We start from the raw sequence: 13,254 nt of genomic DNA, 5'->3' as shown, positions 1-13,254 counted from the left end.
CTGTGGAAGTTAGTTTCACATGGTTTGATTCCCTAAGCATGACGTTGCGCTTATTGTCTATGTTGTTGACTACCACATTGTGGCTCGGTTGAAGTGAGAAATGTACTTGTGGTTTTTACATTTTTTTGAGTTGTTTCTAATTGTATATAGTTGCACTGAGATTAATTCATGGTACTTCATTTTGTTACATCTATCTATCCCTCAATGCTGCTGGCTGAGAAAGGGAGTTCATATATCGAAAGCTATCTGACTATGCATTGTGCAGACCAATGACTTCAGGTTCATTTGAGCATGTTATTGTGCCTTCATGGCTATTAGGAGAGACATCACCACCAGCAGTAGAGGTTTGATGGTATTAAAGAGTATTCTAAAGTAGTAATGCGCGATATAAACGATATAAACGACAAAAAAAATGGCCTACGATAGATTTTAATTCTATCGCTCTATCGCGATAATGCATGTTGATGACGAAAAATACAATGTTTAATTTTTGGTTTGGTGCGGTTCCATTTCACATTGCAATTTTCGCAACAGTGCCAGAATTTGTCAACAAACCCGCATGTGTGCAAAGAACGTTAAATCATTGGACAAAAAGGTCCGGGGGGGGAAGCACCGGTGAAAGTAAACAATCATGGATATCCAGCGTGATAAACATTGATCTGCGGAGCGATCCAACTCCTTCTCCCTCATCCTGACTCGGAATGTGTTAAATGCATCGGCATTTTTAAGTTATGTTTTCCAGCATACTTTTTACTTTCTTTAGTCGGACCGTCGTGAATGTCTTTTGGATATCGGACCCAAATATCCAATAGACGTTCCGTCTCCTCTTTGCTCCATGTTGAGCAACGTCTCCGAGACCACCTCTCCGGCTGGGTCAACCTCCTTTTGATCGATAAAAAATATCACGTAATCGACAAAAATCCTAACAATCAATCATCAATTAATCATGCCCATCCCTAATTGTCAGTGTCTGTTCCTTAACTAAAAAGACACCAGTTTTTCCTGTTCTCTGCATCTTGGGTGGCATTTAAGAACCAAGGACTTAAACTAAGTGTAGTGCCTTTTAGAATGGTTTGCACTGAAGGAAAGAAACCCAATACTAATTTTATTTATCTGCAGCATTATGTTGAATGATTACAGTGTTTCACAATAAATGTTCTCGAAATGACACGCTATATTTTTCTTTTTTTTTAAATACATTTAGCAGTTTGGCTTTCCTTAGTCTATGTAACCTGTTCTGAAACGGTTATTTTATGATTTTATATCGTGATATATATCGTTATCGCAAGATGCTGCAATGTATATCGCAATATGGATTTTAGGCCATATCGCCCATCCCAATTCTAAAGTATTCAACCCCTTTGTGTTCAGGATGGTTTCTACGAGAGGACATAAATTTGTTTAAATGTGTTTATCTGATGCAGAACATCTCTCTGACATCATGAAGTAACATATACTGAACTTTTTGGTCACCCAATCCATCATTGTTTTCCATCCCTCTACCTCCATCTCCTCTGCAGTGTTCCAGAGGGGGGTGTGGGGTTCGATGTGGGGTTCGACATCATAGTGAAAGTAGGAAACGCTATGAATTTCTGGTGCAACTACGTGTTGTATTCCTAGCATGGATTCTAAATGTCCTTGTATGTGTTTGCTCAGGGGTTCTCCAGTTACTTCCCTTCTCCAAAGACACAGGGCTGAGGCTTAATGTAGATGGATGAGTGTCATAGGTCCCTGTCCATGGTGCTGAACCGGTTGTAAACTAAATCTATTGAAGTGTGTTCAGTGTTTTGTAGCATGATGTTCACATGAGGTTAGGCCTGATACCTACAGAGAGAACGTTAAGTCATAGTATGTTGGCATCACTGTCCCCATAGGAACATTGTGACCACTTGGAAAGATAAATACTCTCTCAGATGTGTTTCATAACATACTTTATAACCCCTGTAAAAGGTAATTTTGTTTGGTATGGAAGTTCCTCAATGTCTGCCAGGTGCACACTTTGCATGTATGCACTATACGTGTCTCAAAAAAATAAATAATGTACTTGATATCTGAAGGCTATACTATCCATCAATGTCTGGACTTGAATATTTAAAAAAGATTTACATTCACAACATGTGGGCTTTTTTACTATTTCATGTTACATACCACAATTTCTGATTGCTGTTACGTTTGATAGCAACATTTGACAGAATGGTTTTAATCCAGCCACGATATTTCCCTGATAACTATATTTGGAGACCGATGAATGTACCTCTCTATCCATGTTCCTTTGGAGCAACAAATACATATATTGAAGATAACTTGGATACTAGACATTTTAGAGAGAATATAATCCATAGACGATCATTACAGTTCTTCAACAATTAATAGCATATTCAAATTAAGGTAAAATCGATTGATCTGATGTTTAATAAATTATATGCATTGTTTACCCATATAAGGATTTACACATTATTTGTTAATCAATTGTTGTTTATTTTAGTACACCTTTACTGGATAGCGTTTAACTGTTAATGTGTTTCAAGTGTGGTTTTGTTTCTTATGATACAATACCTATAAATAAATAATCCAACATAGTTTTAACTTGGGTGGAAAACATTCTGAAGTAAGTGTATTAAGTGGACAACACATCAGAGTGCCATACTGAAAGTGAGCTACTCTGGACTACGGCTAGGAATACGAATGTTTTCTGTTTAGTTGTAGCCTACATTAACAGTAGGATCTTAACATTGGAGAACGAGCAGGAATATACTTTCACATGTCATTATAGTATTTAAGACTCCATTAATTGTTCAAATTTGTATTAAGTCAGTTAATAATGGGTGAAATATAAAACCTTCCAATGCAGTATTTCGAAATAGCTACATGCTTGTCGTGTAGCTGCATATGAAGTGTTGTTCTTTAAACTCAAGGTGTCGCTATGTAGCCAGTTATGGAGAATGTCATATTTCCTCCGCACCCACTAGTAGAAGAAGAGTACAAAGGTTCCTGCTCCTCGTCGTTAAGACCAGTATGTGCTTTGCTACAACAGTACTGGTATTTCAGTAGATGCTGATACAACAACACGCTTGTCTTAAGACACGGGCGTTTTCTAACCAACGCGTTGTTATGGCGTTGAAAAGGAAGAGAAGCGTCTCTCAGACGGGCATTGTCGCTTTCTTTGTTTTCTGGATGCATTCTGCGAACGGGGACGTAAGCTATTCTCTTCCAGAGGAAATAATGCGTGGATCTGTAATTGGAAATATTGTCAAGGATATTGGGCTGGAGACGGGCAAACTCTCTTTAAGAAAGGCACGCATAGACACAGAGGACAACTCTAAACGCTATTGTGATATAAACCTGAGCACCGGAGATTTGATTGTTTCTGAGAGGATTGACAGAGAGGCTCTTTGTGGCGACAAGGCTTCGTGCGTCATGAAACAAGAACTAGTCCTGGAGAGCCCGATGGAGCTCCATCGTATTAGTCTTCACGTTCAAGATGTCAACGATAACTCTCCGTTATTCAACGAAGATCTGGTCAAAATAGAGATTAGAGAATCTGCTATAAGAGGAGCCCGCTTCCTGATAGAGGAGGCGCGGGATGCAGATGTGGGGCAGAACTCAGTCCAGCGGTACAGCTTAAGAGACAATGAACATTTTAAATTGTCGGTTGATGGAAACACGGTCGAACTCGTTCTTAACAAAGAACTGGATCGTGAAAATGAAGAGGAAATCAATTTGATTTTAACTGCTATGGATGGGGGTTCACCCCCTAAATCTGGTACAGTACGAATACACGTCACTGTCCTGGATGCAAATGATAACGCCCCAGTGTTTAGTCAGGCTGTTTATGAAGCCAGTGTTCAGGAAAACTTTCCTTTAGATACTGTTGTGGTTACTGTACACGCGACAGATGCAGATGCTGGGATAAACGGAGAGGTGACGTACGACTTCGGACATGTTCCAGACGACGTGAAAAATAGATTTAGTATTGACCGCAAAACGGGTGATGTACTAGTAATTGGGGCTATCGACTTCGAAATTGACAAGTCTTTTGAATTACGCATCAAAGCCAAAGATGGTTTGGGACTATCGTCCTACACGAATGTTATAATTAATGTTATGGACGTGAATGACAACGCACCCGTAATACATCTTAAGTCCCTCACGTTCCCCATATTAGAGAACGTACCACAAGGCACCGAGGTAGCGATAATTAACGTGCAGGACAGAGACTCTGAGAAGAATAGACAGGTCCGATGCTCTATTCAGCTTAACCTCCCCTTTAAACTTGTTCCATCGATTAAGAACTACTACTCATTGGTAACAACGAGTGGTCTGGACCGTGAACTAGTGTCTGATTATAATATCACCATTATAGCCACAGACGAGGGATCTCCCCCTTTGACCTCCTCTAAAATCATTCAGCTAACAGTAGCTGATGTCAACGACAACCCACCTCTGTTTGATGAAGCGTCCTACAGCGCCTATGTTGCTGAAAACATCCAACCAGGCTTGACTCTGTGTTCAGTGTCCGCTAGAGACCCAGACTGGAGACAAAATGGCACCGTGGTGTATTCTCTTTTACCCAGTGAAGTCAACAGTTCCCCAGTGTCCCTGTATGTTTCTGTAAACGGAGACACGGGGGTCATCCAGGCCTTGAAATCTTTGGATTATGAACTGTTCAGGAGCTTTAATTTCCAGGTGATCGCTAGAGACAACGGTTCTCCTCCGCTCAGCAGCAACGTGACGGTCAGTGTCTTCATAACGGATGTGAACGACAACACTCCTCAGATACTTTACCCCACGTCTGAAGGAAATGCTTTTAAGACCGAGCTGGTCCCCAAGGCGACACACGGAGGTTCTCTAGTCTCCAAGGTGATTGCAGTGGACGGAGACGCTGGACAGAACGCCTGGCTGTCCTATCGTATCATTCAGTCCACTGACCCGGGACTCTTTACTATCGGTCTCCACAGTGGAGAGATCAGGACTCAGAGAGACATTTCAGAAAGCGACAGCATGAAACAGAACCTCGTCGTCTCTGTGAAAGATAACGGGCCGACACCGCTCTCAGCCACATGTGTGGTGTATTTCCTTATTTCTGATGACTTGGCAGAAGTGGCAGAGTTTAACCATCACACAAAGGAGAGTGATTCTAAAGTGACATTTTATCTGATTATTGCGCTCGTGTGCGTCTCCACCTTTTTCCTGACCTTCTTGGTTCTCATCCTGAGTGTGAGGTTCTGTCGCAGCAGAAAGCCCAGACTGTTGTTTGATGGAGCCGTCGCTATCCCCAGTGCTTATCTGCCCCCTCATTACGCCGAGGTGGACGGCATGGCAACCCTTCGCAGCGCCTACAACTATGACGGCTACTTAACCACGGGCTCTAGAACCAGCGACTTTAAGTTTGCCACGTCTTACAATGACAACACGCTGCCTGCCGACCAGACCCTGAGAAAAAGTCCAACAGACTTTGCTGAGATATTTGGTGACTCTGAGGGATCGCCTGAGGTAAGCGTGACAGGGACCCCTCCTCTAATCTAGCTGTGGAAGTTATTTTCATCAGAATCTGAAGTGTGTAATTACTCGTAACATACAAGTGTATTTGCACATACAAGGCAACTGGCTTGGCAAGAGCGGTCGAAAGAGAAACTATATTGGCAAAACATGAAACCAGTCGTATATAATGAAATATGAATCTGAAATATATGTCATATTGGCCTGGCACGAATTGAAATGCAGCACAAACATCCTTTTGCACTACTAAGTAATAATGGATTTGGTTTCGCACTGGCAGTGTGTGTTTGCGTGCTTGCGTGCGTGCGTGTTTGCCACACACTCCAGACGGTGCTGTCCTTCTTTCTTCAGTGCTTTAACAGGGCACTTGTTCGTCGCAGGTCATTAGGACGATCCATCAATTATCTTACAACTGTGCAGTCGTCCAGGTTGATCGCAGAATACATGGTTCCTATAGAAGCCCCCAAAGGTGACATGGTCACCAAGCTGGTCGCTGTCCATTCTGAATCGGCTCACCATGCATCGTTGGTGCCATGCAGCATAACCTGTTAACCGTATGCGTACACACTGGCACAGTTAGAACTGCCCGGGCTACAGCTAGCTGAACCAAAACAGACGGTAGTGGTTTTAGTAAAGACAGCTTTGAGTCCCTCTCATCTATTGCCTAAGTCAGCCTAGTTGGCGATGGGATACCAGTGTTAAAACAGTGGATTTCAGGGTTGAATCTGATGCCAGCGAGAACCTTAACCTGTATTTGACCATTGCTAGAAACTGTTTCTCCTCTCCTCCTTCTTTTAAGTGATGTGATCATGTATTACAAGATTGGTAGGCGTAGGCACATTCCCTACATAGTTGTAGGCCGGGTTGGAACCTGCATTAAGGATGAATCTAGACCCTTACACGCAGAAGAAGAGAAGCGCAGTATACCTAAACAACACCCTAAGGTGTGTCAATGCAGACAGGCTTCCAGTCTGAAGGTGAGGCTAGATGCGGTGCATTCCTGCTATGTGGACACCTGAGTGGAGCCCTTAACATGTTTCCAGGCCTCATCTTTTGTACTTAACCTAAAATCAATAAAAGGAATATGTTACATGTTCCTTCAAATCGTGTGATATTACCACATGGGGCCAAAAAGCTGTTGGATTGAATGTTGCTGTGGACTGTTTTATTGAGCATTGAAATAAAACAGAACTGTAAGCAATCAAATATGTTCTTTGTCCTCCTCTATGATCCTTTTGTATGCCTGAAGAACTCGCTGAGCTCTGCATGATTAGGATATCTTAATGTCTTACATTGAAAACTTTCTTTAAGTCATAATGGAACAAATCCAGTGAAGGGTTGATTCCTCTCCTGTTTGTGTGTTGTAATTTCTGTTAATAATGGAATGGAGAAAGTGGCATTTACATTTAGACCTATGTTCTCCTGTTCAAATACATAACATTAAAATCACTAATTAGCTTTTCCATCCTATCCTTTTTCCATCTTTGTATACCATCCGTCAATTCCCCCCTGTTCCCAAAGTACGCTCAAACCTCCTTAAACGCCTCATGGATGCCTCGTAACTGTGCACTATTTAATAAGTCAAATGTAAGCAATGGGATGCCATCCAAGGTGGGATTTACCAGATTATCAGAATAAAATAATTTGACACAGCCTGCTGAGATGATTCAGCCCTTTAACATGAACATACGTGCCTTAATATTCAACTCAAGCCAAAATAGTATTCATGTGTTGGCATTGTCATTTTAGCACAAGTTTTCATATCTGTCGCATCTCAGTAAATACAATGGAACTTTGCGTAACATGTATCTTAATATAGGAGAGTTATAATCATCCAGGCTGACTGAAACAGTTGTATTATACCCAAAGGCGCTTTACTAAATGAATATGTAGTCCTTTTATTCACCAATAAAAAAAAGAGAAAAAGACACTGCTTTCTATGTACATAAATAAAATACTGGATCCTTACTCAACCTCTTAACCTTTTCTAATGTTCTCTGAGGCCAAATAATTAAATGGACGACAAAGAATCACATTCATGCGATTTCATTTTATTATCTTTACTTACTTTAGAAAGCAGTACACCCGAGCATTTGCCCGATTGCATTGTTGCAATGATGAAGGGGAGTTATCTTATCAGAATTACTTCTGTGTGAAACCATGTGCAAGTAGTACAGCTACAGGCTCAGCCATGGTCCGCATGAGCAGAGGAGAAAGACATAATTTAGTTAGTCAGTCCACGCTGTGTACTGCAGATGTTTATTTTGGTTTGCTAAATCTGGGCCACAACATTATTTATTTGTTATTCTTTGTTTTCATTTGTGGGAGCGGAATGGCTTCAGTTGGCAATAAATGAAAACATGCAACACATTTCACACATAATACTAATGTGGTGTTTTCTCTTATTATCCCTTTGCCTTCATGTTGTTACCGAGTATGACAGGGGCCCGCTGACTAAGCTGCTGTTTCCAGATGAATGATGTATTTTTGATGTCATGTTAGGTTTTGCAATGTATTGGCTATGCATGTGTAGCGTTGCACTATGGTTTGAATACTATACTTAAACAATCTTTTTTCTCCTTCCTTTCCACTGCACACCGCTGACGCTCCATCCATTCTCCCCCGTCAGGTAAGACAGTTTCACTGTACCAACTTTTAAAGCCTTACCTGTGTTTAGACCACACGCTCTCACCAACACCACCTGATGACTTATTTGATTTGCTTTCTCAAATGGAATCGATTTTTTTCTAGTACAATAGCTGTATCTCTACTTTTTTTCCTGCTGTCTTTTTTGTAATCCCTTGTTTCCTGGAAATTATACAATTTGTGATGTTTTAATTTTTATTTTTATTTGAGGGAAATCAATGTTATTGATGACCAGAAGTCCACATGGTTAATGCATGATTGCATTAAAGGTGTTGTAATAGGTGCCAAAATGATTTATGAATCTGGAAGCTCCATTGCTTATATTGACATGAACTGTCTGTCTCCGCTGGAGCAGTTCACTGCATAATCATAAACCTGCCTGTAGATGAGCTGCAACCAACTGAATAATGCGGTCATGATGTGGAGAATGTCATGCTTTGCAGCAACATCCATTTTAATGATGTACCAGCTCTGTGTGTGTGTGTGTGTGTGTGTGTGTGTGTGTGTGTGTGTGTGTGTGTGTGTGTGTGTGTGTGTGTGTGTGTGTGTGTGTGTGTGTGTGTGTGTGCGCATGTTAAATGCACAACTGTGACCTACTTAATCAGCCTTTGTAATGGTGCTGTTTTGATGTGGTAGTGGACCCTACTGAGGATCTGAATGTCCTTCACCTGGATTATGAATAAATATGAGAGATTATGTCTGCCTGGCTGGTGGTTTTTGGGATTGCTGTACAAATATCACTTGGTGCCACGGTGCATCCCTTCTCTCTCTTTTTCTCTCCCTCTCTGTCTCTTCCCCCTCCCTCTCTCCCCCCTCCTACCCACCCCTCCCTCTCCCACCCTCTCTCTCTCTCTCTGCCTCTCTCCCTCTGCCACGCTCTCTCCGACAGCAAATGTGCAGTTGTAGGTTCTACACAATCGCACTCGGTGGTGCTGTTGCCTAAGGAGACCACTACATCCATCCAGAACACAGCTGACACAGCTGAGTGCATTGGTCATGAATTAAACAAGGATGCACACTTATCCTACATGTGAAGCTATATATAACAGTCCATTAAGGTTGTCGTATTGATATAATTACCTTATTACTTTTACTATAAAGAAGAAAAAAAATACTTTTAAAGACTTAATATTATTATTCTGTGGATATAAGATGCGTTTTTCAGATAGATTATATTTTTTTCTAGACGTAACACATGGCTTTATGCTTTTGCCAGAGCATAGGCATATCATTGAGTTGGACAATTTTCTACTGTTCTCACGTGATACGACCATCGGACAAACACTTTACTCTGTAACAGAGGAAATGAGAAAGGGTGTGTTGGTGATGTGGCAAAAGATCTAGAATTAAATATGAAGGGAGTTGGTCTGTGGTCAGGCACACCTTGTTACCAATGGAACTAACCAATACGTTGTGTTGAATCAGAACAAAGGCCATCTCATTGTCAACAAAATAATAGACAGGGGGAAGGTGTGCGCCAAAAAATCCTCAATCTTTAAGGAAGCAAACATTTTGTTCTTAGACAGGGCAGTCAATCCGATGGAGTTAATCCTAAACTGAGCAAACATGAATTTAAACTGATGGCCATTGACCGTGGCGAGCAACAAAGGTCTGGAGCTGAAAAGATAAATAAATACGTTATGGACGCAAACGAAAATACACCTATACCTATACACCTCTTCAAAGCCTCTGTATTAGAAAATGCGCCAGAGGGAACTGTAATGTCAAGTGTACTCGATTAGACCTAGATTAGGAGGCAAGGCAAAGTTACGATATGAACCTAAAGCCCAAAGACCAGGGTTGATTAACCAGGGCGAGTAAAATAAATATTGAGATACTACATGTAAATGACAATCGTCCGACAATAAGTATGACTCCTTTCTCAGGAAAGGAGGATTCGCCAAATGGAACAGTTGTGGCATTGATGAGTGTAAATGCCTCAGGTGGAAACGGACAAGTGTGTTTAATCATGATAGGCACCAACCTTCCGTTCGCAATTAAAACAATACTGAAAATGACGACACATTGGTAACTGATATATAGCTGGGAAAAGGATTCTGTGTGCAACATTACTCTCGCCATATTATCAACGAGATGTTGCTTGTGACCTGTGTTAATGACATCTCACCCGTTTTTAGTCCTACAGCACTAATAATGAAGAATGACTCCTAACTTTAATATCGTGCGGATAAAATGCACACGTTTCATTTTTTATTGTTAATGGAGAGATTTACAGATACCCTCTTTCAAAGTATTTAATTAATTGATTCACTCAGAACGTTCACTCGATTATGAATAACTGAAAGGGTTTAAGATATAAGTTAGAGCTCAAGTATAACTGTTACTGTTGTTACAATGGTCCAGGACCATGTCGACAACGCCCCTCAGGTTCTGTATCCAGTCCAGACTGGTGGTTCTCTGGTGGCTGAAATGGTGCCTCGTTCAGCAGATGTGGACTAGAACTGGCCCGAATTATTTGAATATTCTAATACTCGTTTGGAAAATTAGTAGGCCTATTCGAAGCTTAAATCAGTATTCGGAGCTTCGTCTTTTTTTTTTTTTTTTGCTCAACATTTTTTTTTAGAACTAAACCTTTTTTTTGCTAGAACTGCAATATAATGTCAGCAAATAATATATTTGGGATATAAAAGTTAGTAGTATTGTAGTAGTAGTAGTAGTAGTAGTAGTAGTAGTAGTAGTATATTGCTCATTTAGGAGGATATTACATCACTAAGTGTCACAGCGCATCCATCACCTCACCTCCGAGCGGAGCGCAGTGAGCGCACTTACTTCAACATAGACATTGAACGAGCCGGTTCAAAATGTCCCAAAAATCTTCAGTTTGGGAACGGAAGAACCACCTTCTGGCGGTCTTTGAACTTTGAACTAGTTGGCCGCTGAACTTTCAAAGCGCAACCGGTGAGACACCAGCTGTATGCTACGTGACGTTACCAGAGCGAGGGAGGCAAACTATAAGCGACACCAAGCAGAGAAGCGAGAGAGCTGGAGGAAGAATAGATATCTTGTTTCCCTTAACTTTACAACACAACATTAGTGGGATCTCGGGAGGAAAAGTAATGCTTAGCGAAATGCTAACCTTAGCTTAGCTGTTGGTTTACCTTCGCTGTACAGCGCCGCGCCCATCAACTGTGACCGGCTTGCTGCAGAGCGTGAGCGTCTTGCGAATACCCGGTCAATATAATGGATATAATATGGACACATAAGACAATTATTAGGTATTTGTTATGGATTTATTGTACAAATTCCCTGAAAAGATGCACGTTCCAGGATGAATTGAAAAGCTCCCGTAAGGGCTGAGATGGCAGAGAGGAAAGCTGATTTGGAACGGAACAACAGCTATTCAGTTCCACGGGGAAAAAGTAATGAACTCCAACTTATTTAGGCCTACTAATAACGTTCAAAAGCTATTAAATCTTCAACAAAATATGCAGATACTGTCAAAATTGGTTCCAGGGAGTATATAGGAATTATTAATGTTTTTGATGGTGTGTTTTTCTGGAACGAGTATTCGTATACTCGCTCGGAAAAACCAAAGAGTATTCGAAGCCTGAAAAATGGCATTCGGGCCAGCCCTAATGTGGACTATCTGGTCACTAAAGTGGTGGCTGTTGATGTGGACTCTGGACAGAATGCCTGGCTCTCATATAAACTACAGAAAACCACAGACAGGGCGCTGTTTGAAGTGGGCTTTCAGAATGGAAAAATAAGAACTATTCGCCAAGTCACTGATAAAGATGCTGTTAAACAAAGACTGACTGTTATAGTGGAGGACAACGGACAGCCCACTCGTTCAGCTACAGTCATTGTTAACGTGGCGGTGGCGGACAGCTTCCCTGAAGTGCTCTCGGAGTTCACTGACTTTACACACGACAAGGAGTAAAATGACAACCTAACTTTTTAATTGATCTTGGCTTTGGCTGTAGTTTCCTTTCTCTTCATCACGTGTTTAGTGGTGATTTTGTCAGTGAAAATCTACAGATGGAGACGGTCTCGTATCCTGTACCATTCCAATCTCCCGGTGATTCCATATTATCCACCACGTTACTCAGACACTCTGGGGTTAGGGACTCTCCAGCACGTGTACAATTACTTGGTGACAATGACTTCAAAAAGGGTGACATTAAGTAAAGACAAACTATGGATCAAAGCTTGGTGAGGGTTGATGAAGCGGATGCGCTGAAAACAGTTCGGATGAGTGAGAAGTCCTCCGAAGGATCCCAGATGTCGACTCTGGTGAGTGGACTCCACCACAATGTTTACTTTTATATTAATCTGAATAATAATTACAATAAAACATTGATAATACATAACTGTAATCATAATTATGAATTATATATATTTATTATCATTAATATTACTATTAATATTATTATTATTATTATTATTATTAATTATTATTATTATTATTATTATTATTATTATTATTATTATAATTATTATTTCGTTATTTAATATACATTATTTTATTATTATTATATTTTTTTCTTCAAATAGAACTAGTTATTGTATTAATTTTGTTATTTTCTCAACAAGATTTGTCTAACAAAAGTGTGTAATATCGCAGCGCGTTCTCCTTTTAGCAGTATTATTTTAGAACCATGGACAGCGCTGTGTGTGTGTGTGTGTGTGTGTGTGTGTGTGTGTGTGTGTGTGTGTGTGTGTGTGTGTGTGTGTGTGTGTGTGTGTGTGCACGTAGCTGAGACGGTACTATGAATGAATGTGTGTCGAAGGAAAGGGTCCCCGTCTATTTTCTTATTATTGTATCATATAAAAGAGCAGGTAGGAGCGTTATAAAAAATATTTTTGCGAGTGTGTGTCTAGAAATTCTGATCGGATATGCAGTTTGAACTCTAAGTGACGCTGTTGACCAGGCAAAGATTTTATTCCAACATTGTCAGTCAGTATTTTTCCCTTCCGTACATCGAGCTTCGACATGAAGGGAGAGGTCTTGGTAGAAGGAACACGGTGAAGAATTGCGAGGCCTAAATGCGTTTTTTCCTTTCGAAGCTCTTTAGGATTAGGCTGCAATATTTGGATTATATAACAGAGGCCAGATTTCTTTATTTTTTGTCTGGATTGTGGATTTAA

General features: G+C 40.7%; 1 protein-coding gene and 1 pseudogene across 2 annotated transcripts; both read left to right on the top strand.

Moving 5' to 3' along the window:
- Positions 1 to 3,111: 3,111 nt before the first annotated feature.
- Positions 3,112 to 8,789, top strand: LOC307081596 (protocadherin beta-15-like; the record flags this gene model as incomplete). Its single annotated transcript, XM_079744847.1, has 2 exons — positions 3,112 to 5,493; positions 8,129 to 8,789. The coding sequence occupies 2 exons, from the start codon at positions 3,112 to 3,114 to the stop codon at positions 8,156 to 8,158; spliced, it is 2,412 nt and encodes an 803-aa protein (XP_079600973.1). The 3' UTR covers positions 8,159 to 8,789.
- A 1,711-nt stretch (positions 8,790 to 10,500) lies between these two features.
- LOC307081595 (protocadherin beta-16-like) lies at positions 10,501 to 12,322 on the top strand (annotated as a pseudogene). Its single transcript has 2 exons — positions 10,501 to 10,596; positions 11,744 to 12,322. The product of its transcript is annotated as a protocadherin beta-16-like (transcript).
- Positions 12,323 to 13,254: the final 932 nt, after the last annotated feature.

This window comes from Pollachius pollachius (assembly GCF_949987615.1).
Source record: "Pollachius pollachius genome assembly, chromosome: 10".
NCBI lineage: Eukaryota > Metazoa > Chordata > Actinopteri > Gadiformes > Gadidae > Pollachius > Pollachius pollachius.
This window is presented reverse-complemented; position numbering and strand designations above follow the sequence as displayed.